Consider the following 26,036-nt stretch of genomic DNA (forward strand, 5'->3'; position numbering starts at 1 on the left):
GCTTATATGCATATAACGCGTATGATATCTCAAGCAGAAGATCAGGACTGACTGGGTGTGTCTGTAGTCTGTGAAATCGAGTCATTTCTCTGGAGCAGCAGTTGTGTACAGTCATGATTTTTTATGGCTTCATCTCTCCAGTCCATGCATAGGATTTAGCTTATATTTGTGGTAATTGGAACTTTTGGATTTAATTATTTTGGCAACTTCTTCACAGGTACGTGCATTAGATGTTTCAATGGACTATCGATAGTGAAGCATATACTGTAATTTTACCATATGTATTATATAATGATATTGCTGTTAAAAATATCTATATGTAGAAGGTGCTAAAGAATTTATCTCTTCCCAGGCAGACATGGCAAACCAGACCAATTATCTAAAAATGTGTTTCTTATAGGTCTTTGTTCGAATAATATACAGTATATGTTCAAATGCTGTGTTTGGTGTTTTTTAAGGTCGCATTTAAGTGATCAAGACTGAACTAAACAGGCTTTTATCAATAACATCAACAGCTGTTACTGAAAAAAAATCATAATATTCCTTTGTTTGCATACATTTTTCTTTGCATGTCTGTACATATTTATCCAGTTTGCATCATGGTTGAGTTCTTTGGGTTCCTGCACTGAATTATGCTATTCTTACTCAAAAGTGCTTTTACCTTGATCGCTAAATACATTTTACTGCAGATATCAGATGTGCATTTTTCTTATCTATTTAACCTTGGATAATCAATACCAGATATCATGTATCATAAAATGAACATTTATTCAACTAATGAATAGAGGATGGTTTTGACTGTTTAGTGTTTCTGTGATACAAAAATACAAATAAGAAAATGTTCCAATTATTTATTTAGATATGTCCAACAGTGGACACAAATGATGAGCATTTCTGCTACATTGTAAATGATGTTCTGCGTTCAGCAGTAATCTGTGGTGGAAATGACTTGGCGGAAATTACAATTTTTAACATTTTGGAATAAAAAATGGCCAACCCCTTTGTTTTTCTTATGGTAAATCTCATAACCATCATTTTATGTATCCTAAATATTTACATTTAAGCAATATTTTCATTTTGTCATAATTTGACAAATACGTAATACGTTTTACAAGAAAATACTAACATTTCATGTTTAATTCAATGTTTTACTTGCAGATTCTTATAAAGTGTACTAGCAATTTCTGAGGGAAAAATGTTTCTTCACCATTTTATAGCTTCATTGGAAACTATGCACAATATAAAATATCAGTGACATCTTACCTTGATTTTTCATTATTTTCTTCACACATTACAACGCTTCAGTGACTTCATGATAAACAAGTACACAATCTTTGGTAAAACCTTTATTAAGAGCTAAATTGTTTGTGATGGAAATAATGGATAATAGTAAAAAAATAATCTAAATCATCTTCACATGGTAAATAATGAAATGGTGTAGGCCTGTGTTTATTTCAACCGTTGTTTAGATCATCATTTAAATATGAAATTCATACTGTATCATGGATTTTCATGTCAGGTCTGGGACAAGGGTAAAATAATAAATTCTATACACAGAAATAAAAAAAATCTAAAAAAAATCTAAAAAAAACCCATCTGTCATGATCACCGTCTGTTCCTGTCAGTTCCCGGACTACATCTCCCATCATCCTCTCTGCCACTCACCTGCACACACTTCACACTGATCACTAATCACAACACCCAGCTGCAGCCCCGTTTGACCATGCCTGTACGACCACGCTCAACATTTAATAAAGCTTTGCATATGGATCTCACTCTGAGTCCCGCCTTCGTTACACCATCTGCTTTCAAAGTTGGAGTTCTCACAGTTGCTTTGGCTCAACAGTCTCTATCCCTATATGTCTTAAAGGGTTAGTTCACCCAAAAATGGAAATTCTGTCATTAATTACTCACCTTCATGTCGTTTCACAGCCGTAAGATTTTCGTTCATCTTCAGAACACAAATTAAGATATTTTTCATAAAATCTGATGGCTCAGTGAGGCCTGCTTTGCCAGCAAGATAATTAACACTTACAAACACCTAGAAAGCTACTAAAGACATATTTAAAACAGGTCATGTGACTACAGTGGTTCAACCTTAATATTATGAAGCAACAAGAATACTTTTTGTACGCCAAAAAAACAAAATTTATTCAACAATATCTAGTGATGGGCGATTTCAAAACACTGATTCATAAAGTTTTGAAGCTTTATGAATCTTTTATTTCAAATCAGTAGTTTGGAGTATGTATCAAACTGATTTTTTTTCCCCCAAACTAGTTCAGCGGAAATCCCAGCCTGCTACCAATTTCATTGGCTGAGGTTACAGTGAGGGGTAGGTATAGGGATCAGCTTTTGGTGTAGGCAATCGTCACTGTGATTAAAATGACCAATGAAATCTCTGAATCGGCTCCAGTGAGAGATTTCCGCTGAACTGGTTTGAGGGAAAAAATAAATAAATAAATCACGCACCCACCTAAAAACTGGGCAATTTGCTTAAACAATTAAGAAATTAAGGGCCAGTATTATCTCAACAGGGCAAATTATCGTGAGACCACAAACCCATAAAAGTGCCGATGGGAAATGACAAAAAGTTCTGCAGGTGATTTACTTACAATGTGCAAACTAAAGTGGTGTTAAGTGCATGCAAGTATGGTGTCCCATACTCGGAATTTGTGCTCTGTATTTCACCCATCCAAGTGCACACACACAGCAGTGAGAATTGAACACACACACCCAAAGCAGTGGAAAGCTATTTTTGCTGCGGAAACCCGGGGAGCGATTGAGGGTTTGGTGCTTTGCTCAAGGGCACTTCAGGTGTGGGTAATGAGAGTGGAAGAGAGTGTTGTTCATTTACTCCCATCACCTACATTTCCAGCCGGAGTCTCGAACATGTGACCTTCGAGTTACAAGTCTGACTCCAAGGACCAAGGGCCATTAGGCCACAACTGCCTGAAAAAATGTTATTAATGAAAATGAAATTAAAGAACATAGACACAGATGTCATGAGCACTTCAGAATTACAATTTCCTGATAATTTGCTCACCCACAATTTACTTGGAGCTAAACTCTGCAGACTCTGTTCGAAATAATTTACTATACTCTCATTCACTATTCCCTAAATTAATGCGCTAATATAGTTCATTTGAGGAAGTACGGAGCCCCGCATATGACTTCTGACATCTTCTGGCAAGATATGGGAATTATCATTATGTGTCAGACGTTGTAGAGAACGAAACATAAAACGCATTCCCATTCTGACACATAGATGACCCTGTATAATTCACTCTTCCTCTTCTACTTCTGAAACAGTTTCAGGTTCAAACATATATGGCTGGATTAATCCAAAATTTCCACATTTAGCATTTACAACAGTTGAGTTGTCCGAGCTGGTGTGATTGAGTGGAGGCGGAGACCAATTTATATATTCATGGTTCCACTACCAAATAAAGTTCCAGCTATTTTAAGGCACGAAGAGTCATTTTCACAGGAAAAAAAAAAATGTTTAAATATGTCATTTTGATGATCAAAGGTGAGTTTTAAATGGATAGTTCACCCAAAAATGAAAATTGTCATAATTTACTCACCCTCATGTTGTTTCAAACCTGCATGAGTTTCTTTCTTTTGCTGAACAAAGAAGATATTTTGAAGAATGTTGGTAACCAGACAGTTGTTGGAAGCCATTGACTTCCATAGTTTTTTTGGAAGTCAATGGCTTCTGTCATCTGCTTGAATACTGACATTCTTTAAAATATCTTCTTTTGTTTGAGGGTAAGTAAATGGTGACATTTTTTCCTTATTTTTGGGCGAACTATCCCTTGAACTTACTGTTTTGAGACAAATAATTCTCATTTGAAAATTAAGCCAAAGCGATTGAGGAAAAACTGTATATGATAAAGGCACTGTAAAAAGATTGCGAAACATAGTGACTGAAATTGAACATACAACCATTAGGCTGTCTAATTTGAAAATGATTCAAATTCCATATAAATCATAAAAGTGATCTGTTTGATTTACTGTATGATTTAATGTTGTTCACAGAATTCCTGACTCAACCATGGGGCATCAGAATGAATGGAATAACACGAATAACTGCACCATCAGTGAATTCAAGAAAACCGTCTACCCAATTGTTTATCTGTTCATCTTTTCCCTTGGGTTTGTTGGCAACCTCATGTCCCTGTTCTTCTTCATTTCCTCTGCATTGAGAAGAAAGGCATCTTTTTCTCCAGTCAACATCCTCATGCTCAATCTCCTTATATCTGATCTGATGATGGTGTGCTCTTTGCCCTTCCGAGCCGCTTACTATCTCATGGATTCCAACTGGGTCTTCGGAGACATCACCTGTCGGATCATGTCCTACGTCTTCTATATCAACATGTATGGCAGTGTCTACTTCCTCGCGGTTCTGAGCATGGTCCGCTTCGTGGCCATCGTGAAGCCGTTTGCATACGTGCGCTGGCAAAATTCTCAGAGAGCCTGGGCTATAAGCATCGTCATCTGGCTGATTATATCCCTGATGTCCATCCCACTTTTGGCATCTGGAACTTGGGAAGAGTCTGGACAGATCAAATGCCTGGGACTGAACCCGTCCCATTTGGAGATCATTATCGTGTTGGATCGAGGTGTCTTCTTTTTAGGCTTCATTATGCCCTTCGCGGTCATCTCGGTCTGTTACATTTTTGCGGCCTTCTATTTGCTTAAACACAAGAAGACCAGGCAGAATCAAAGATCTCAGTTGAATCACAAGAAGTCCTGTTCTCTCGTGATCATAGTACTGCTGATTTTCCTCGCATGCTTTATGCCGTATCACGTCGTCCGGACTCTGTTTTTGGAGGCGGAGATGAACATTAAAAAAAAAGGTTTCATAGAGTCCTGCCATTATATTCAAAGGCTGAGAAAGGCTGCGGTCATCACACACTGTCTGGCTTCCGGAAACAGTTGCCTGGATCCGCTGCTTTTCTTTTTCGTAGGGGAAAACTTTATTACCTTTTTGCGACAGAAGACAGAGTTAGGATAATTGAACAGAATGTGAAAGTGTCATAGAAGATAAACAGTGATACAGAGTGACGATTCAGATGGATATAGAGTGCTTGGAACCTGTCCGGACTTGAGAGGGAAATTCCTGGAAAAAAAATATATCTGTGTTGGATCTGTGGTCCCATGCTGGGAGAACTTGATTAACCTCCATGTTTCCATGAACTGAACTAATGTGAATATTGCATAAAACATTACAATAGCTAAAAAAGCAGTGTTTGTGTTCAAAAGAATAAAATAGGTAATTTACCAAATCCTTCTGAGGACAGACTTTAGCTCTGGAATTTCAGAATGACTAAAACATATTAGATGCACAGTTGCCAACTCTCGCGACACAAATAAGCAACCGCAGCTTCAAAAACAAGCCCAAAACAAGCCCAATGTTATTATATTAATTATTATAATCATATTATTTATTATCAGTTATTATCAATAAATGAGCCTGCAACATATTAAACTGAAACCACTCAGAGTTTGTAAAGCAAAAACACGTTATTTTACAAAAATCATCAAATTACAACAAAGCAAGAGGGTATGCACTATATCCTCCGATCAGCTGTGAACAGAATAGGTTTGGAGATTGAAAAGAAAGAGTGACGTGAAGGCCAAATATGGTAACCCATAGTCGGAATTTGTCACCTGCATTTAACCCATCCAAGTTAGTTATATGTTAGCTATGCTGAAAATGTATTGTTTAATAAGTTATTTGATTTAAATGATGTATATCATGACGCTAACTAATTAGCATCGTATGCTTAGTGTGTACCAGAGTGGGAGAAGCTGTCGCCCTGTTGCTCCACTGATTATTTCCCCTAATTACAGGTATGTTAATCAATCAGTTCTGTTTCAAAAAGAAAAGAGATGTAGTTGACTGATAATGAATGTATATCGTACAGAGAGTGTGTTATGGGAGAAAGAATCGGATTTAATTGTTTATGCTGTCTGTGACAAACGTGGTGTGGCCTGCACATACGGTGCTGAATATATCCCATGTTTTGATACATAATGTGTGAAACATGCGTTTATACATACAAATGGTATTATAATTGTTTACTTGTTTTATTATAGGATGTTATATCGTACACTGTAAAAAATGACCGTGATTTTAACAGTAAAAGATTGTAAAAATGCTGCGGTGAAAAACTGTCAATTGGTTTACAGAAAGTTTCTGTACTATATATGGTGAATAACTGTAATAGATCTAACGGTACATTTAATGTAATTTTACAGTAAAATACCATTAAATTCACAGTTTTTGGAAGTGAAAAATAACAATTAATTGTAAAATTTACAGTGAAAAAACGTAAATTGACATTCCCACAATTCCCTGCGTGACACTTCACATTTGATATATTTTTGTTGAAATAACTCTGTTTCTTCTTAGTTTTTCTCATTTTTTCTAATCAGTTATGTACATTAGGGTTTTATGTTACATCTAATGTTGTTAAATTAATGTTTATTGCATTTTTAAAATTTCATGCATGTTACCATGATGGTGTTTAGGGGATGGTGTTTCTATCTATCTATCTATCTATCTATCTATCTATCTATCTATCTATCTATCTATCTATCTATCTATCTATCTGTCTGTCTGTCTGTCTGTCTGTCTGTCTGTATATACCGGATAGGCTTATATGCATATAACGCGTATGATATCTCAAGCAGAAGATCAGGACTGACTGGGTGTGTCTGTAGTCTGTGAAATCGAGTCATTTCTCTGGAGCAGCAGTTGTGTACAGTCATGCCTTTTTATGGCTTCATCTCTTCAGTCCATGCATAGGATTTAGCTTATATTTGTGGTAATTGGAACTTTTGGATTGAATTATTTTGGCAACTTCTTCACAGGTACGTGCATTAGATGTTTCAATGAACTATCGATAGTGAAGCATATACTGTAATTTTACCATATGTATTATATAATAATATTGCTGTTAAAAATATCTATATGTAGAAGGTGCTAAAGAATTTATCTCTTCCCTTAGGCAGACATGGCAAACCAGACCAATTATCTAAAAATGTGTTTCTTATAGGTCTTTGTTCGAATAATATACAGTATATGTTCAAATACTGTGTTTGGTGTTTTTTAAGGTCGCATTTAAGTGATCAAGACCTTGAATTAAACAGGCTTTTATCAATAACATCAACAGCTGTTACTGAAAAAAAATCATAATATTCCTTTGTTTGCATAAATTTTTCTTTGCATGTCTGTACATATTTATCCAGTTTGCATCATGGTTGAGTTCTTTGGGTTCCTGCACTGAATTATGCTATTCTTACTCAAAAGTGCTTTTACCTTGATCGCTAAATACATTTTACTGCAGATATCAGATGTGCATTTTTCTTATCTATTTAACCTTGGATAATCAATACTAGATATCATGTATCATAAAATGAACATTTATTCAACTAATGAATAGAGGATGGTTTTGACTGTTTAGTGTTTCTGTGATACAGAAATACAAATAAGAAAATATTCCAATTATTTATTTAGATATGTCCAACAGTGGACACAAATGATGAGCATTTCTGCTACATTGTAAATGATGTTCTGCGTTCAGCAGTAATCTGTGGTGGAAATGACTTTGCGGAAATGACAATTTTTAACATTTTGGAATAAAAAATGGCCAACCCCTTTGTTTTTCTTATGGTAAATCTCATAACCATCATTTTATGTATCCTAAATATTTACATTTAAGCAATATTTTCATTTTTGTCATAATTTGACAAATACGTAATACGTTTTACAAGAAAATACTAACATTTCATGTTTAATTCAATGTTTTACTTGCAGATTCTTATAAAGTGTACTAGCAATTTCTGAGGGAAAAATGTTTCTTCACCATTTTATAGCTTCATTGGAAACTATGCACAATATAAAATATCAGTGACATCTTACCTTGGTTTTTCATTATTTTCTTCACACATTACAACGCTTCAGTGACTTCATGATAAACAAGTACACAATCTTTGGTAAAACCTTTATTAAGAGCTAAATTGTTTGTGATGGAAATAATAATTAATAATAAAAAAATAATCTAAATCATCTTCACATGGTAAATAATGAAATGGTGTAGGCCTGTGTTTATTTCAACCGTTGTTTAGATCATCATTTAAATATGAAATTCATACTGTATCATGGATTTTCATGTCAGGTCTGGGACAAGGGTAAAATAATAAATTCTATACACAGAAATAAAAAAAAAAAAATCTAAAAAAACCCCATCAGCTTTCAAAGTTACAGTTCTCACAGTTGTTTTGGCTCAACAGTCTCTATCCCTATATGTCTTAAAGGGTTAGTTCACCCAAAAATGAAAATTCTGTCATTAATTACTCACCTTCATGTCGTTTCACAGCCGTAAGATTTTCGTTCATCTTCAGAACACAAATTAAGATATTTTTCATAAAATCTGATGGCTCAGTGAGGCCTGCTTTGCCAGCAAGATAATTAACACTTTCAAACGCCAAGAAAGCTACTAAAGACATATTTAAAACAGGTCATGTGACTACAGGGGTTCAACCTTAATATTATGAAGCAACAAGAATACTTTTTGTACGCCAAAAAAAAACAAAATTTATTCAACAATATCTAGTGATGGGCGATTTCAAAACACTGATTCATAAAGTTTTGAAGCTTTACGAATCTTTTATTTCAAATCAGTAGTTTCGAGCGTGTATCAAACTGAATTTTTTTCCCCCAAACCAGTTCAGTGGAAATCCCAGCCTGCAACCAATTTCATTGGCTGAGGTTACAGTGAGGGGTAGGTATAGGGATCAGCTTTTGGTGTAGGCAATCGTCACTGTGATTAACATGACCAGTGAAATCTTTAGAATCGGCTCCAGGGAGGGATTTCTGCTGAACTGGTTTGAGGGGAAAAAGTAAATAAATAAATCATGCCCCAAAAACTGGGCAATTTGCTTAAACAATTAAGAAATTCAAATCTGGTGTAAACACGAAACTAAGGGCCAGTATTATCTCAACAGGGCAAATTATCGTGAGACCACAAACCCATAAAAGTGCCGATGGGAAATGACAAAACGTTCTGTGGGTGATTTACTGACAATGTGCAAACTAAAGTGGTGTTAAGTGCGGGCAAGTATGGTGTCCCATACTCGGAATTTGTGCTCTGTATTTCACCCATCCAAGTGCACACACACAGCAGTGAGAATTGAACACACACACCCAAAGCAGTGGAAAGCTATTTTTGCTGCGGCACCCGGGGAGCGATTGAGGGTTTGGTGCTTTGCTCAAGGGCACCTCAGGTGTGGGTAATGAGAGTGGAAAAGAGTGTTGTTCATTTACTCCCATCACCTACATTTCCTGCCGGAGTCTCGAACATGTGACCTTCGAGTTACAAGTCCGACTCCAAGGACCAAGGGCCATTTGGGCCACAACTGCCTGAAAAAATGTAATTAATGAAAATGAAATTAAAGAACCCAGACACAGATGTCATGAGCACTTCAGAATTACAATTTCCTGATAATTTGCTCACCCACAAATTACTTGGAGCTAAACTCTGCAGGCTCTGTTCAAAATAATTTACTATACTCTCATTCACTATTCCCTAAATTAATGCGCTAATATAGTTCACTTGAGGAAATACGGAGCCCCGCATATGACTTCTGACATCTTCTGGCAAGATATGGGAATTATCATTATGTGTCAGACGTTGTAGAGAACGAAACATAAAACGCATTCCCATTCTGACACATAGATGACCCTGTATAATTCACTCTTCCTCTTCTACTTCTGAAACAGTTTCAGGTTCAAACATATATGGCTGGATTAATCCAAAATTTCCACATTTAGCATTTACAACAGTTGGGTTGTCCGAGCTGGTGTGATTGAGTGGAGGCGGAGACCAATTTATATATTCATGGTTCCACTACCAAATAAAGTTCCAGCTATTTTAAGGCATGAAGAGTCATTTTCACAGGAAAAAAAAAATGTTTAAATATGTCATTTTGATGATCAAAGGTGAGTTTTAAATGGATAGTTCACCCAAAAATGAAAATTGTCATAATTTACTCACCCTCATGTTGTTTCAAACCTGCATGAGTTTCTTTCTTTTGCTGAACAAAGAAGATATTTTGAAGAATGTTGGTAACCAGACAGTTGTTGGAAGCCATTGACTTCCATAGTTTTTTTGGAAGTCAATGGCTTCTGTCATCTGCTTGATTACTGACATTCTTTAAAATATCTTCTTTTGTTTGAGGGTAAGTAAATGATGACATTTTTTCCTTATTTTTGGGCGAACAATTCCTTGAACTTACTGTTTTGAGACAAATAATTCTCATTTGAAAATTGAGCCAAAGCGATTGAGGAAAAACTGTATAAAGGCACTGTAAAAAGATTGCGAAACATAGTGACTGAAATTGAACATACAACCATTAGGCTGTCTAATTTGAAAATGATTCAAATTCCATATAAATCATAAAAGTGATCTGTTTGATTTACTGTATGTCTTGTTCACAGAATTCCTGACTCAACCATGGGGCATCGGAATGAATGGAATAACACGAATAACTGCACCATCAGTGAATTCAAGAAAACCGTCTACCCAATTGCCTATCTGTTCATCTTTTCCCTTGGGTTTGTTGGCAACCTCATGTCCCTGTTCTTCTTCATTTCCTCTGCATTGAGAAGAAAGGCATCTTTTTCTCCAGTCAACATCCTCATGCTCAATCTCCTTATATCTGATCTGATGATGGTGTGCTCTTTGCCCTTCCGAGCTGCTTACTTTCTCATGGATTCCAACTGGGTCTTCGGAGACATCACCTGTCGGATCATGTCCTACGTCTTCTATATCAACATGTATGGCAGTGTCTACTTCCTTGCGGTTCTGAGCATGGTTCGCTTCGTGGCCATCGTGAAGCCATTCGCATACGTTCGCTGGCAAAATTCTCGGAGAGCCTGGGCGATAAGCATCGTCATCTGGCTGATCGTGTCCCTGATGTCCATCCCGCTTCTGGGAGCCGGAATTCAGGTAGAACATGACCAGATCAAGTGCCTGGAACTGAACCCGTCCCATTTGAAGACCATTACCGTGTTGAATCATGTTGTCTTCTTTTTAGGCTTCATTATGCCCTTCGCGGTCATCTCGGTCTGTTACATTTTTGCGGCCTTCTATTTGCTTAAACACAAGAAGACCAGGCAGAATAAAAGATCTCAGTTGAATCACAAGAAGTCCTGTTCTCTCGTGATCATAGTACTGCTGATTTTCCTCGCATGCTTTATGCCGTATCACGTCGTCCGGACTCTGTTTTTGGAGGCGGAGATGAACATTAAAAAAAAAGGTTTCATAGAGTCCTGCCATTATATTCAAAGGCTGAGAAAGGCTGCGGTCATCACACACTGTCTGGCTTCCGGAAACAGTTGCCTGGATCCGCTGCTTTTCTTTTTCGTAGGGGAAAACTTTATTAGCTTTTGGCGACAGCATACGCCCAGAAGACAGAGTTGTATAATGGAACAGAATGTGAAAGTGTCGGAGAAGATAAACAGTGACAGAGCGACGATTCAGACGTATATAGAGTGCTTGGAACCTGTCGGGACTTGATAGGGAATTTCCTGGAAAAAAAAATGACATCTACAGTCCCATGCTGGAAGAACTTAATTAACCTGAAAGCCGCAATAACCATGTTTCCATGAACTGAACTAATGTGAATATTGCATAAAACATTACAATAGCTAATAAAGCAGTGTTTGTGTTCAAAAGAACAAAATGGGTAATTTACCAAATCCTTCTGAGGACAGACTTTAGCTCTGGAATTTCAGAATGACTAAAACAACATATTAGATAGTGTGCAATATGAATGGTCTGCTGGCTAGTTGATTGCAAATCACATGATCTGTGGAGGAATGTTGTACATGGAGGAATTTACAAGGAGGAATTTAGTGTTTTTTATGCGAAATCCCAAAATTTGCACAAAATACATATATGGAAACACTGGTGATGATAAAGGAGATCTCTTTAAAATATTTTGAGAAATATTTTAAAATATTTCTCAAATATTACTTAGATATTTAAAATAACTCAGTTGTTTCTCCTAGAGATGTAGGAGTCTTCTGCTTTTCAGATGTTTCTCCTGAGGAAAAATATGTGTTTTAGACAATGTCTTACAATGTCTAAACTTTATTTTATTATCAACATTGGCTCAGTTGTTTCTTTTTTTACAGATAGGTAATCTTAAAATCAGCCTATTAACTTGTGTTATATGGACAAAAACATTTCCTTTGTGTTTCTGAGTGAAGCAGCAAAAATCTCAGTGTTAAATTAACACTGGTGTTTATATAAGTCCATATAAGTCCACACAGACTTATATAAACATCAGCAGTGTTAAGGTGATATCAGTGAATTTTAGAACAAACATTTGAGTCAAATTAATTTTTAAACAAAACAAAATTGTCCTGAGCTATAAAAAGACACTTAATACCCTTCTAGAAAACATAGTTTAGTAATTTATTGTATTTTTGTAAAGACCTACTTGACAGAAAGTGCTACATGTGTACAGATTTAGTACTGGTAATATCTTTCCCAGTCAAAAGACTTGTTTTGATGTCTATCACTTATTGTTCATGTCATAATGTAAATGTTTCAAATAAATGTTTCGTCTATCTATCTATCTATCTATCTATCTATCTATCTATCTATCTATCTATCTATCTATCTATCTATCTATCTATCTATCTATCTATCATCTATTCAATGTAACATAACTGTAAATAATACAAAACTGAACTCCTAAACTGATCTGCCTATTGATAGAATTAATTAGTATTCTAATTATTTCTCATTTTGCAGTGTCATTTATGATATGATTTTTTTTTTTACTACAGCTGTTATAATTGTATTAAATTTATGAATTATATTTGTCATAAATCTATTGTCATATATCTATTTGTTGCTCAACAAGTTTTTACTTTTGCATGCAAATCAACTCGAGGAAATTCTACTATTACTTTTACCTCTTGAATGTCTCAAAACATTAGCTGCAGCTCCCACCTGCAGGAAACTAGTCTATTTTTGAAGTGCTTACTTTTTTGGGGGGTATATTTCTCCTTAAAGGTACAATATGTAAAATTTTTGCAGTAAAATATCCAAAAACCACTAGGCTAGTGTTATATATTTTGTCCAGCTGATTACTAACAATATCTCTAATGTTTTCAACTACTTGTAAATCATGAGAAAATTCCCATTCTAAACAGAGACACGGGGCAGTGCATTTGCCTGTCAATGACGTCAGTTACCTTTGTTACCGCCTTTACTGACGTAGAAACCACATGACAACAGTGCCGTGGACAAATGCGGAAGTAGTGTCTAGCGTCCAGCAAACCACTAGCTTGCTTCAAGCAGTTCCTTATTTACTTCTTGCACGTTTTATGGTGGATTGTGTTACTTATTTGTGGAACATAATTACTGTTTACCATCTGCCGCTGGTTCTGTCGACAAGGACAGCTCCCGTAAACTCATGACCGGAAAAGCGGAAGCGGCGCCGGCGACTGTGTCATAATAAAAGTCCCGCTGCTCGTGAGGCGTGTGTTGATCAATCGCTCCAGCTCCTCGTTCAGCTCCCGCAACACTCGGTCCTGCTCTGCTTCATACTACAGTTAACATTAATAATCGCATCCAAGAACATTAGTTCTTCCAGACTCCAATCCCTATTCTTTTGCACCGTCCGTTGAGATGGAGACCACATGTTTTTTTTTTGTTTTTTTTTATTGAACAGAAAAACACATTCCATACAGTTACAACAATCCAGAAATTTCAAATGCTTAGGGGGATATACAAAAAAAATAAAAAAATTATAGGAATACATTGAAAAGTGTACATGCTTGCAAAATTCTAATAGCTTTTTGTTTCTTTGAGGGCAATATAGATTCAATATAATATTTCACTTCATTTTTAAATGCTATAAAACATGGTTTTTTACCTGAAAATTTACATTTATGGATATGAAATTTGGCCATTAAAATAAAAAAATTAATAAAATAAGTGCAAGTCTGTTTATTTTTGTAGTTTACAATAATGCCTAAAAGAACATCTTTCCACGATGGAGACCACATGTCCCAAGTTTCCACTCTAAAACTTTACGTCATCAAACTACGCCTTTGTTTTGAATAGGCTTCTAGCGACCTCTAGTGGAAAAAAATATCACAAATTGTACCTTTAACATTTGCAAACCAGTAAGTTCATTTCTCGAAACAATTCGTACAAACAGCACCACAAAATGGTATGCCGGCAAAAGCCTGTAACTTGCTCAAAATCCTTACAATGTAGCCTATAGAAAATATACTTGACGCATTATGACAACTAGTTCAACCATTTTGCATTTAATGACTTATGCAAGACTATTCAGCAGGGAACCCGTTTAGGCTAAATTTTAAGCAACATGACAAGCAATTGATAATGTAGGAAAGCAGACAACTGTAGCATTTGCAGCTTGTTCAAAATAAATTGCTTTTATTATGTGCACAATTGTCTAGATGATGTGAAGGCTGAACAGTAGTTTTTGAGAACTTCAGGTGAGATCTGACAAATGTACCAAAGAGACTGAGAAAACGGCAATATTCATGAGGCAGACGTGACGTCAGAGGCACGCGTTTACATTTTTTTACAGTCTATGGTTTACACGACGACACGATGGCGCCCTCTGCCGGTTCACAGAAGCGGTCAACACACTGACCACTGTAGATCTGAAATAAATGGAATACCTTTTTATTATTTTATTAATTTAATTTTAAAGAGCTGTTGTTTACTGACTTTTTCAAGGCAGCATAAATGCAATCCAATAATTTTCCATAAATATATATATATAGTACAGTCCAAAAGTTTGGAACCACTAAGTTTTTTAATGTTTTTAAAAGAAGTTTCATCTGCTCACCAAGGCTACATTTATTTAATTAAAAATACAGTAAAAACAGTAATATTGTGAAATATTACAATTTAACTGTTTTCTATTTGAATATATTTCACAAAGTAATTTATTCCTGTGATGCAAAGCTGAATTTTCTGCATCATTACTCCAGTCTTCAGTGTCACATGATCCTTCAGAAATCATATATATATATGATGATTAAAATAACTCTTTTCTATTTGAATATGTTTTAACATATAGTAGTCAACATTTGAAGTGGATCAAAAAAGGTTTTTGATCCACTTCAAATATTGACTATGTAATTTATCCCTGTGATCAAAACTGAGTTTTCAGCATCATTACTCCAGTCTACAGTGTCATGATCCTTAATCATTGTAATATGCTGATATACTGCTCAAGAAACATCTATTATTATTATTATTATTATTATTAATGTTGAAAACAGTTGTGCTGCTTCATATTTTTGAGGAAACTGTTTTTTCAGGATTCTGTGATGAATATATGCACATGCGCCCACATAAAGACACTCTCAGGACATAAACTTGATTGCAAAATTCTATAGGATTTATTTAAAACAATAATTTATACACTTCTCAACTGGCTTTTTTTGTGTGTGTTTGTGTTGTGAAGTTTCTAAGTGGCATCTTAACTTGTTTAGCATCTTTTTTTTTTTTTTTTTTTTTTTCAATTCATGTGCCCTCGTAATAATTAATCAAAATAACTTCCCCTCCCTCTTGCTGCTCATCTCCGATGACGTGTTTACTGTTGTGACTGAAATCACTCACATGAGATCGACCAATGGCAAACCACAACCATTCAATCAATTCCCCATGGACGAAATCAAGTCCTCCCCTGCATTTGTTCTTATTCAAGAAGGCATTTGTAGGCTACATCACAATAGGAAAGAAAAGACTATCGCAACATCAATTTCATACCAACTTTTAACCCCCTGTGTTTACAGTCTTTTCATTTAAATGGCAATATTTGCTACTATAGCTACTGAAGCTTCTAAGGCTATGGATTATATTACCAATTTTTTCTTTTCTTTTTAATCTATAAACAATGGTTTTGGGGCTCATTTTCTCTCACATTTATTTTTCTGACTGAGGTAAACTCACTGAAATGTTTTTCTTTTGACTAAAAATGTGACATTTGAGAACATTTTGATTATTCTGTTGAAGTCTGATTAGTTTGATTTTCTCTGCTAGCATTGTTTCCATTTTATTTGATCTATTTTTGTATTTTTAATCATATTTATAATTGTATGTATTTTATTAATCTTAAAATATTAAAATATTTTCCGAGAAGATAGCTAAGCTTTATTGGTTGGAAACAAAGGTTCAGTCACTGACTAAACATTTTATAGAAATCATGTCATATTTACAGTGTTGTTGAATGACAATAAATATAAAAGAAAATATTAAACAATTAAATACAATTTTGTGTTAATTCTGTGTAAATTCTTTATGTGTACATATTTAAATGTGATTTTCTTTGTAGACGTTTTTCATGATTAATCTTTTTTCTTTTACACTTACGAATACCAAAGTCTATTTTGTTAAAGTAAAATAAAAAAAGAGACCCAGAAGCATTGCATTTGTAAACTTACCGTGAGGGCTCCCCCTGTAGGAGGGGCTCTGATTACGCAACATGTGGCGCCATCTGTTGGTTACAATGAGGAACACTGAAACCTCTTAAGACATTTCAGGTAGACGGAGATGTGAAATTTTATATTTCAAAAGTCATTTTCTAGTGCCATGACAAATAATTGTAATAGGCCTAGCCTATTTATAACAGAATACTGAAGTTAATATAACCAGATATCTGTTATATCTATATAGATTTTATCCTCTATGCAGCCTTTATGTCAGTTTCGATTTCCCCCGTCATCAACAGGTCTGAAACAAACAAACAAAAAACAAAAAACCCCAAACATATATAGCATAACTAAAGAGGAAAGGAATGAAATTCGACGCGGCTGTGATACGCATGCGCAGTGACGTGTGTGTACATTCTTGAGCGGAAAATGATGGCGATTATCCAGAAGCTTGAAGAGCCTGTGCTCGCTATGGATGGAGGTGGCTGTGAAAACTAACAACACTTGCGGGGAAAAGTTGTTTGCTTTGGAAGTTCGTCACCTGTCTCGAGCCCTGGACATTTTCCGACGTTGGAAAAAGCGAGTGGACACGGGTTGAGACTAAACTGGTGTAATATTCAAGTGTGAAAGAGCCACGTAGCTTATAGAGCTCCAGATCACACACACACACACACACTGGCCTAGTGCTTTTAAAGCCTCCACACATACACATCAACCTGAAGAAGAGGAGTGAACGAGAAAATAAGATATAAAAAGCGGAACGAGCTGTTGGTGAGTCGATTCACGTTTGCAAATGATTTGGATTTACTAAATGTGCATTTGCACTGCATATGTTTGCTAGAGTGAATGTGTTTATTTACTCCACGCATGTAGACTTGATTGTGTAAGAGATCTCCCTTTTGAGACACTTTTAATGTGCAATGATCGGCATATTCAGTAACGTTATATGGTTTAAAAGTCTATATGAAAGAAATAGAGTAGGGCCTGAAGTGCACACGTCAACGTCATCTGATCACAGAGCTGCAGATTAAATACTGCTGCAGTCACTATACTCACTCTGGCCGTGTCTCAAAAGCTACTGAGCTTTCTAGCTAGACTGCATTTTTGGGCAGCGTGGGCGCGTGCAGCAGGTTTGCTCTTCATAGCCTCGTCAAATAAAAAAAGTATGTCTGCGTTTACATATCTAACAGTCTTCAGTTCGAACGTTCTTATGCATGTGTGATGTTCTGAAAGTGTTCGTTTGGAGGGGCGCCTGTGATGGTGAGCAAAATTGTTCAATTTAAACTTTCACTTTGCGCCTAAAATGTTCAACATGTTTAGGTACAAAGTTCGAAGACATCTTTAATAATAAAAAGTTGGTTTCGAACGTTCTTGCGTTTCGAAATCTTTATATTTGAACGTTCAATTCGGAGGTTAAATGTTAGGTTCGAACCCTGTGATGCACAGACATGTTCAGTTCGAAGTCCCCCAAAAATGTTCTTTTTGAATGTCTAAAATGTTTTATTAGAAAGTTCATGCCCAAAAATTCTAATGTTTCGAACTACTCAACAACGTTTTCTAGATAGACAGCTCGCTATGTTTTGACAGTCACACTGACACTTTTTTTGTTTTCATTGTGCTCCTCCAAGTTGGATTAATATGAAGTGATTAGCCTACATCAATTTTAGTAACAGTAAACTAGTAGTTTCTCAATGCATCAGTTTTAATACCTAAAATCAGCCTTTAAGTTTAGGCACTGTTGACCAAATTATTTGTATTTATTTTTTAATTAATTGACTAATTATTGCTCTGAACTGTGTAGTATTGTGTGTAGTGTGGGCTTCTATTATTAAAGGTTAAGTGTGCATTTCTGCACCACTAGTGTCATCAAATTCAGAGTTAAAACAATTATTATTATTATTGTCCCTTTGTCCTCCATTGGTTGGACAAACAGACAGTCCCACCCCAAACGCTGTGGTGTTTTGAAAGTGCCACAGGATTCAGCTTATAAATGTCTTTCTTGTAGTTTATTCTACATATTACACCAAGTTAGAAAGTATTTTGTAAAAAAAAAACACACTTTACCTTTACAAATCTACTCAGTAAATCTTCATTCCCTGTTATATTCCAATTTACCACCAGATGCCAGAAATGTTCAGTAATTCCTTCCTGGCAATATTGTGCACCACCTACTAGTATTATTATATTTTTAAAAAGGTCATGATGACATGGATTTATTTAATGTATTTAAAAAAAAAAAAAAAAAAAAAAAAATGTTCTTTGAAGTTTGATTATACTGTTAATAAAGTTTGCACTAGAAAAGTTATATAATATTCACAAAAAAGCTTATCTTTAGCCCTCATTCTGACCCGCTGTCTGAAATGATCCATTTTTAATGGTTGTCTCCTTTAAGGCTTTTCAGTAAACGGCCACTGTTACAATTGGCTAATGTCTTTGCATAGGAAACGGTATCAACGCCCAGTGCCCACCTACTATTGTACATGTATCATATCTACAATGATATTATCCATATAAAACATTCATTTACAGCTGCTGTAAATGAAGTTTCTTTGGGAACTCTTCATTACACTGTTCCTCGTTTACAAAACAATCTGCAGTCAAATGCTTCGAGCAAACATGTTGGGTGTGTTCGACTTGAAGCGGCACAGACTGATTATCAAAGTAAAGCACAAGACCGATTAGAGCAGACTAGTTGTTGACCGATATTGATGATGGCCGATGCTGATATAAAGCATATATATATATATATATATATATTATATATATATTATATAAAATGTAATATAATAATAATAATAATATATTATAGGGAGAGAGAGTTGTATTTGTTAAAGGTGCCCTAGAACTAGATGTAATATAAGTCTAAGGTGTCCCCTGAATGTCTGTGAAGTTTCAGCTCAAAATACCCCATAGATTTTTTTTTTTTTATTCATTTTTTTAATTGCCTATTTTGGGGCATAATTAGAAATGAGCCGATTCGGGGTGTGTGGCCCTTTAAATCCTGTGCTCCACACCCCAAGAGCTCGCACTTGCCTTAAACAACATTTTAGACAACTTAGACAAAAAGTTCAAACAGCTAACCCTCAATTTATCTTTACAAAGTGTTCGTCATGCAGCATGTCTAATCGCGTAAGTACAGTGTTTATTTTAATGTTTACATTGATTCTGAATAAATTTGAGGCTGTGCTCCGTGGTTAACGGCTAATGCTACACTGTTGGAGAGATTTATAAAGAATGAAGTTGTGTTTATGAATTATACAGACTGCAAGTGTTTAAAAATGAAAATAGCGACGGCTCTTGTCTCCGTGAATACAGTAAGAAACGATGGTAACTTTAACCACATTTAACAGTAGATTAGCAACATGTTAACGAAACATTTAGAAAGACAATTTACAAATATCACTAAAAATATCATGATATCATGAATCATGTCAGTTATTATTGCGCCATCTGCCATATTTTGCTATTGTTCTTGCTTGCTTACCTAGTCTGTTGATTCACCTGTGCAGATCCAGAAGTTCTGCCCTTGTCTAATGCCTTTCATAATGTTGGGAACATGGGCTGGCATATGCAAATATTGGGGGCGTACACCCCGACTGTTATGTAACAGTCGGTGTTATGTTGAGATTCGCCTGTTCTTTGGAGGTCTTTTAAACAAATGAGATTTATATAAGAAGGAGGAAACAATGGAGTTTGAGACTCACTGTATGTCATTTCCATGTACTGCGCTCTTGTTATTTAACTATGTCGAGGTAAATTCAATTTTTGAATCTAGGGCACCTTTAACATTAGTCAATCCACTGTGAACTAACATGAACAAACAATGAACAGCTATAATTTTATTAACTAACATTGAAGGATTAGTCCACTTTTAAATAAACTTTTCCTGATGATTTACTCACCCCCAAGTCATCCAAGATGTTAATGTCTTTCTTTCATCAGTCGAAAAGAAATTAAGGTGTTTGGGGAAAACAGTCCAGGATTTTTCTCCATATAGTGGATTTCAATGGCTACCAACAGGTTGAAGGTCCAAATTGCAGTTTCAGTGCAGCTTCAAAGGGCTTTAAACGATACAACCGTATTCGGAAAAAATACAACCGTTTATGCTTTATAAACACAAAATATCGCCTTGAACGTACTTCCCATTTTCGCGTTCTTCAAAACGCTTACGCTTCCTTATTCAACTTACGGAAAAAAACTAAACTGGCGCAGCGTTCGTTCCGTAAGTAGAATAGGAAAGACATAGAACATTCAGCGTAAGCGTTTTGAAGAATGCATAAACGGGAAGTACGTTCAAGGTGTTGAACGTACTTCCCGTTCAAGCATAAACGGTTGTATTTTTTCCCGAAAATGACAGATCGTTTCGCTAGATAAGACCCTTATTCCTCGTCTGGTATTGTTTAAAGCCATTTGAAGCTGCACTGAAACTGCAATTTGGATCTTCAACCTGTTGGTAGCCATCGAAATCCACTAATATGGAGAAAAATCCTGGATTGTTTTCCTCAAAAACCTTTGAGGAACCTTTCTTTTCAACTGACGAAAGAAAGACATGAACATCTTGGATGACATGGGGGTGAGTAAATTATCAGGAAAAGTTTATTTAAAATGGGACTAATCCTTTAACAAAGATTAATAAACACTGTAACAAATGTATTGCTTATTGTTAGTTCATGTTAATACATTATCTATTGTTAACAAATGAAAACCTATTGTAAAGTGTTACCTATTATTCTAACTCAAATTATACATAAAAATGTATGAGTTTGACATAAAAGATGACACATTTAATAAGGTTAGAAAAAATGCCCTTACAAAGGTAATAATGATAATCGTAATTCTCCAGCAAGTCATTCTAAGGAGTCAAATATCACCTCATAATGGGAAGGTTAATATCTGTCATTGAACAGAGGGTGCTCCTAAATTTGACTGTGCTCTTAAATTTTTAAAATTGAAATGTAAGCATAGAGCCCAGATCCAAATGGGCTGTTTAAACAATTTGTTCTGTTGTCAGGAGTAGCTAAAGCATATGTGAAGTACTCTTGAAACTAAATGGGCATCTGTATACTGTATCCATTGTGGACAGCGTCAATGATTTTAATAGTATGTTTTGCTTTTGACACAACGCTTGTGTAGACAGGTGTCAGCTGTTAAGTAACTGAATTGCAGTGAGCGGGTCCTATGGTGCGAAAATGTAAAATTATCTGTCGATATCTTGATCTAGAGGCAGTCTTATGCAAATGTATATACCTGTGTGACATCACAGATTCCACAATATCCAAATGAGATGTTTTTGGTGCTTGATAAAATAAATGAGGTGGATGTTTTAAGATAAGAAACTTGCAGGATGTTTTAATGGTACAAGGACCTCTTGTATGTAAAAAAAAATTAAAAAAAATAAAAGAAATTAGATTTCTCATGTCATGACCCCTTTAAAGACTGCATGCGTCTTGCGAAAGAACATTGTAACCGGAGCTACTTTTCTCCGTGTATGTCTATGGCGAGTTACGCAGTTACCATGATACTCTGTGGCTGGTCCTACCAGTCCGGTCTGAAGTAGTCCGAATATAAACACTTATTAAGTGTACCATAATGATTCAGGGTAAGGCAAAAACACAGTTTGGAAAAAGGATTCATGTTGTACATTCTCATTATATAATTTTTGTAAATTTTGAACACAAAAAAAGCTGCAGCTTTAATTAATAAAGAAAATTAAGGTTTTATGATGAAGACAAAATGTCTTTGACATAACTAAAAAAAAGAAAAGAAAAAAAGATTACATAATTTTAAAACTTTCACTAGCTTTTAATTAATTTCCCTTCACAAATAACTAAAACCGAGGCTATTTTACAGCTTGAGTTTTCCGTCACTGCACTGCAGGACACTTGGGTTATTTATTAACAGAGTCCTGGCTAATAACTAAGCAAACATTGCTTGTTTTAGCCCTTCATGCTGTTCTACGTTTACTTATGATGTTTTGAATGAGCCTACACTTTTCCCTAAAATATTATAGTGTCCTCCACATTAACAGCTGCATGGTCATTTAATTAAGTTTCATTCCCAAATGTCTCTCTTTATTTATTTGGAACATGCTTGAATTTGTAATGGAATCTTATTTACATGCAACATTAAAATCATGTTCCATTAAATTCCGCACAGCTTTAGGGCATGCATGCTTCCTTTTTCAGCTGTCAATCACAGCATGTATGTCATGCATCAGTGCTTGGATACAGATCTGTGATCCATCACAGCATAGAGCAAACTTGTTTTTCTTTTTTATCGTGGACACTGTGTGCATAAAATCTGGATTCTGAGGAAATGTAGATATTTTTAGGGCCTGAGCACCGATAGTATGATGACCCAATTGTGATTGCTTGGCCAATTATTCTTCTTCTCTGAAATGAATCACATTTTTGAGGGCCTAAACATGCTTAAAAATTCATGAAACTTTGCCCACGTGTCAGAAGTGGTGACAATTTAAGTATGACGTGGGTTTCAGATTTAGGTGTGGCAAAATGGCTCGATAGCAGCACCTAAAAAAAATTCAATTAAGCACCCTTCACGCTATGTTTCACGTATGAAGTTTGAAATTCGGTAGACACATATAACACTCCAATACCTACAAAAAAGTCCTTGGGAGCAAAATCTGAAAACCCAACAGTTAGGAAGTGAGATATTTTGAGTTTTCTCTGCAAAAACTGCAGAAATTTGGCCATTTCCAGACATTGTACTTTAACCCACTCCGGTAACACTCTATAATAACGTTCATTTATAAGTCACTTATAAATTATTAGTTAATGATGAGCTAATCATTTACAAAACATGATTATATGTTCATAAATGATTAATAAGTGATATGTTAACATTTTATGAATGTTTTGTTAATTCAGTTATAGGTCATTTATAAATTATTAGATAACGTTGAACAAATCATTTTACAAACATAAAAATAAATAAATGATTAATAAGTGATATACTAACATTTAATGAATGTTTTATTAATTCGGTTATAAGTCATTTATAATTTATTAGTTAATGATCAGTGATTAGTAAATGATCATTAGTAAATGATCAGTATATGATTTATTGATGAAGTTGTAAGCTGGTCAGTGTCCAAAAGCACAAACATGTAGGTATGCTAAAGCACTATTTTTAAGAGGAGTAATTTATTTGTTTTGAAGTGGATAAACATTTATAAATGCCTTACAGACAGGTGATTCCAGTGGGCAGCACAGACTTGTGTTATGTGTGTGGGGGTCTAGTGATGAAGTCAACCTCTGAACCAGTTTTAACTTCCACTGAAGCTCACATCAGGTGCACAGAGTTACAGGTAGACAGCTTTCTATACTCTCACCATTCAGCACTCACACTGCAGTACACACTACAAAGTGTTCAACACCTGTAATAGATGATGTGTAAACGCGTGAATAAATCATTTACAAAGCTTTCTGGATCCCCTATTCTAAAGTGTAAACCATTCATCACTTGTAAATGTGTTACGTATCATTTGTAGACCTTTCTTTCATGTTACAAATTATTTATGTATACAAGTCATTTTTAACACTTTCTGCATCCCCTATCCTAAAGCATAAACTATTCATCACTTATAAATGTGTTACATATAATTTGCAGATCTTCCTGTTACGTGATCCATCTCATTCCATCACTTTACCCAAGCCTAAACTTTACATTATTTAAAAAAATAAATAAATTAACACTCTGCCACCGCACTTAATCATCTTAACCAGCACTTAATCATTTAATTTTTATTTTGTTTTTCATGGAACGGCTCCTCACCATGACATGAAAACGCACCATGAACTGATAAAAAACGTAAAGTTAGTCCATTATTTTGTGCATTTTATTTTGTCTTCAGAAGTCGTACGATGCCATCTTGTGAGGAAAAGATTCTCTATATTGTATAATCGTTATATTCCGTTTATAATTGTACCAATCCGCTGTTTCATAACTTTCAAAATTGGCGCTTCTAACAATACGACACAGGTTTGCAGCAGTGACGTCCTTATAGAGTGCCTCAGGAATGACACATTTTTGTAGGCAAAACCCAGAAGCGAGTTCGCATTTTAGGACTTCCGGTTCCAACACCGTAAATTCTATGGGTTTTTTGAATGTTTTTTTGCTAAATCGCCTGAAATAAGGTCTGTGTTTAACAAAGCCTCTAAATACTTTCACGTTTTGATCTATGACATAAAACACACCAGTTATAACCCACTTGTGATTTTTTTTTTTTTTTTTTTACTTTTACTGTGTCTTAAAATCGGCAGTTGCTAACAAATTGCTAAAAGGGACTACTTCCTTTGGTGGGGACTTTAGACGTCGTCATTAAAAATGGGACATTTGGACAGCATTTCTCATGAAAAAGTGGATAAGTATTCATACACAGTGCAGATCATAATCAGCGAGCATGTTTTTACATGAAGTTGTTTTCTAAATAAAGTTTGAGGAAGCTTGGTGGTGGTGACGCTGATCCGCGACCATGGTGTGCTGTAGTCCGTTTATAGCCTACTGTTAGCCTTTTATATCTGACGACTTTATTTAGGCTTCAAAATCTATAAATGTTGTGTTAACTTGTAAAGATTATCTTGATAGACAAAACGTGTAAGTGTCATAACCCTTTGTTAAACACAGAGCTTATTTTCTGCGATTTTCCAAAAGTCTATGGGAAAAATGCATAGGCTTTCAATCGAGGGAACCCGTGCGCCGCTAACTTCCGGGTTGGCCTACAAAAACACATCATCCCTGGGGTACTCTGTTGGCTGTCACATTTGATTTGCGACTACCATAGAGTGTTTGCGACATGCCGAATTTGAATTGCTGTGTTGAGTTAGATTCAGCGCGACGCTTTGGAGGATGGACTTGCAGATCAGGGAATGTTTGCAGCGATTAAACACTTTAATTTCATTCTGTAACTCACATTAAATTATGTTTTGCTGTCATTTCGCTGGTAAAGTAGCACACGTGTCGTTTTGTCTGTTCTGTATACTGCTTTTTGTAATGTTTTAAATAAATTATTGTGACTATCGTACATTTATCTGCCTGTTACACTACGTATATTGTCAAAATGGCTATGCTTATAGGGTGGAGTGGGGAGCTTAAAATTATTCTTTTTATACAACAGTATATCAAAAAGATAACAGTCACTGTAAATATAGCTATATTGAGTTTTTATTTTTGTGAAGAGGCTAAAAAGTGGTCATGTTTAGGTATAAGGGGTGAGTTAGGGGCTCAAAGATATCTTTATAATAGTAAAATATATTTGCATAAAAATATTTAGATTTTTATATAAAAATATATAATTTGAATATCAGGATTCGTAGATTTTTATATCCTGTAACTGAAAGGTATACTCTGCATATGGCAAATAAATGGTAAATTTACAAATTGCAGTTTGTACATAATTTAAAAAAGAAGTGCAAATGATATGTAACACATTTATAAGTGATGATGAACAGTTTACACTTTAGAATGGGGGATGCAGAAAGTGTTATAAATGACTTGTATACATATACAA

At 35.3% G+C, this 26,036-nt stretch overlaps 3 protein-coding genes across 7 annotated transcripts in view; all 3 read left to right on the forward strand.

Annotated features, from left to right (window-relative positions):
- The first annotated feature begins 4,057 nt into the window (after positions 1 to 4,057).
- On the forward strand, positions 4,058 to 5,020 carry LOC137004231 (cysteinyl leukotriene receptor 2-like). Its single transcript, XM_067364419.1, has one exon. The coding sequence runs from the start codon at positions 4,058 to 4,060 to the stop codon at positions 5,018 to 5,020; it is 963 nt and encodes a 320-aa protein (XP_067220520.1).
- Positions 5,021 to 10,526: 5,506 nt separating this feature from the next.
- LOC137004233 (cysteinyl leukotriene receptor 2-like) lies at positions 10,527 to 11,591 on the forward strand. Its single transcript, XM_067364420.1, has one exon. The coding sequence runs from the start codon at positions 10,527 to 10,529 to the stop codon at positions 11,589 to 11,591; it is 1,065 nt and encodes a 354-aa protein (XP_067220521.1).
- A 5,348-nt stretch (positions 11,592 to 16,939) lies between these two features.
- Positions 16,940 to 26,036, forward strand: part of fndc3a (fibronectin type III domain containing 3A) — a 96,730-nt gene continuing 87,633 nt past the window's right edge. For 2 of the 5 annotated variants that reach the window (XM_067364682.1, XM_067364687.1), the window contains exon 1: positions 16,940 to 17,278. The gene's annotated coding sequence lies outside the window, so the exon portion shown is untranslated. Of the gene's footprint in view, positions 17,279 to 17,347; positions 17,671 to 17,691; positions 17,768 to 23,817; positions 23,835 to 26,036 lie in introns of those variants that run through there. The other 3 variants (XM_067364684.1, XM_067364683.1, XM_067364685.1) reach the window with 3 other exon arrangements.

The sequence above is a fragment of the Chanodichthys erythropterus genome, chromosome 17 (genome assembly GCF_024489055.1).
Source record: "Chanodichthys erythropterus isolate Z2021 chromosome 17, ASM2448905v1, whole genome shotgun sequence".
Taxonomy (NCBI): Eukaryota; Metazoa; Chordata; class Actinopteri; order Cypriniformes; family Xenocyprididae; genus Chanodichthys; species Chanodichthys erythropterus.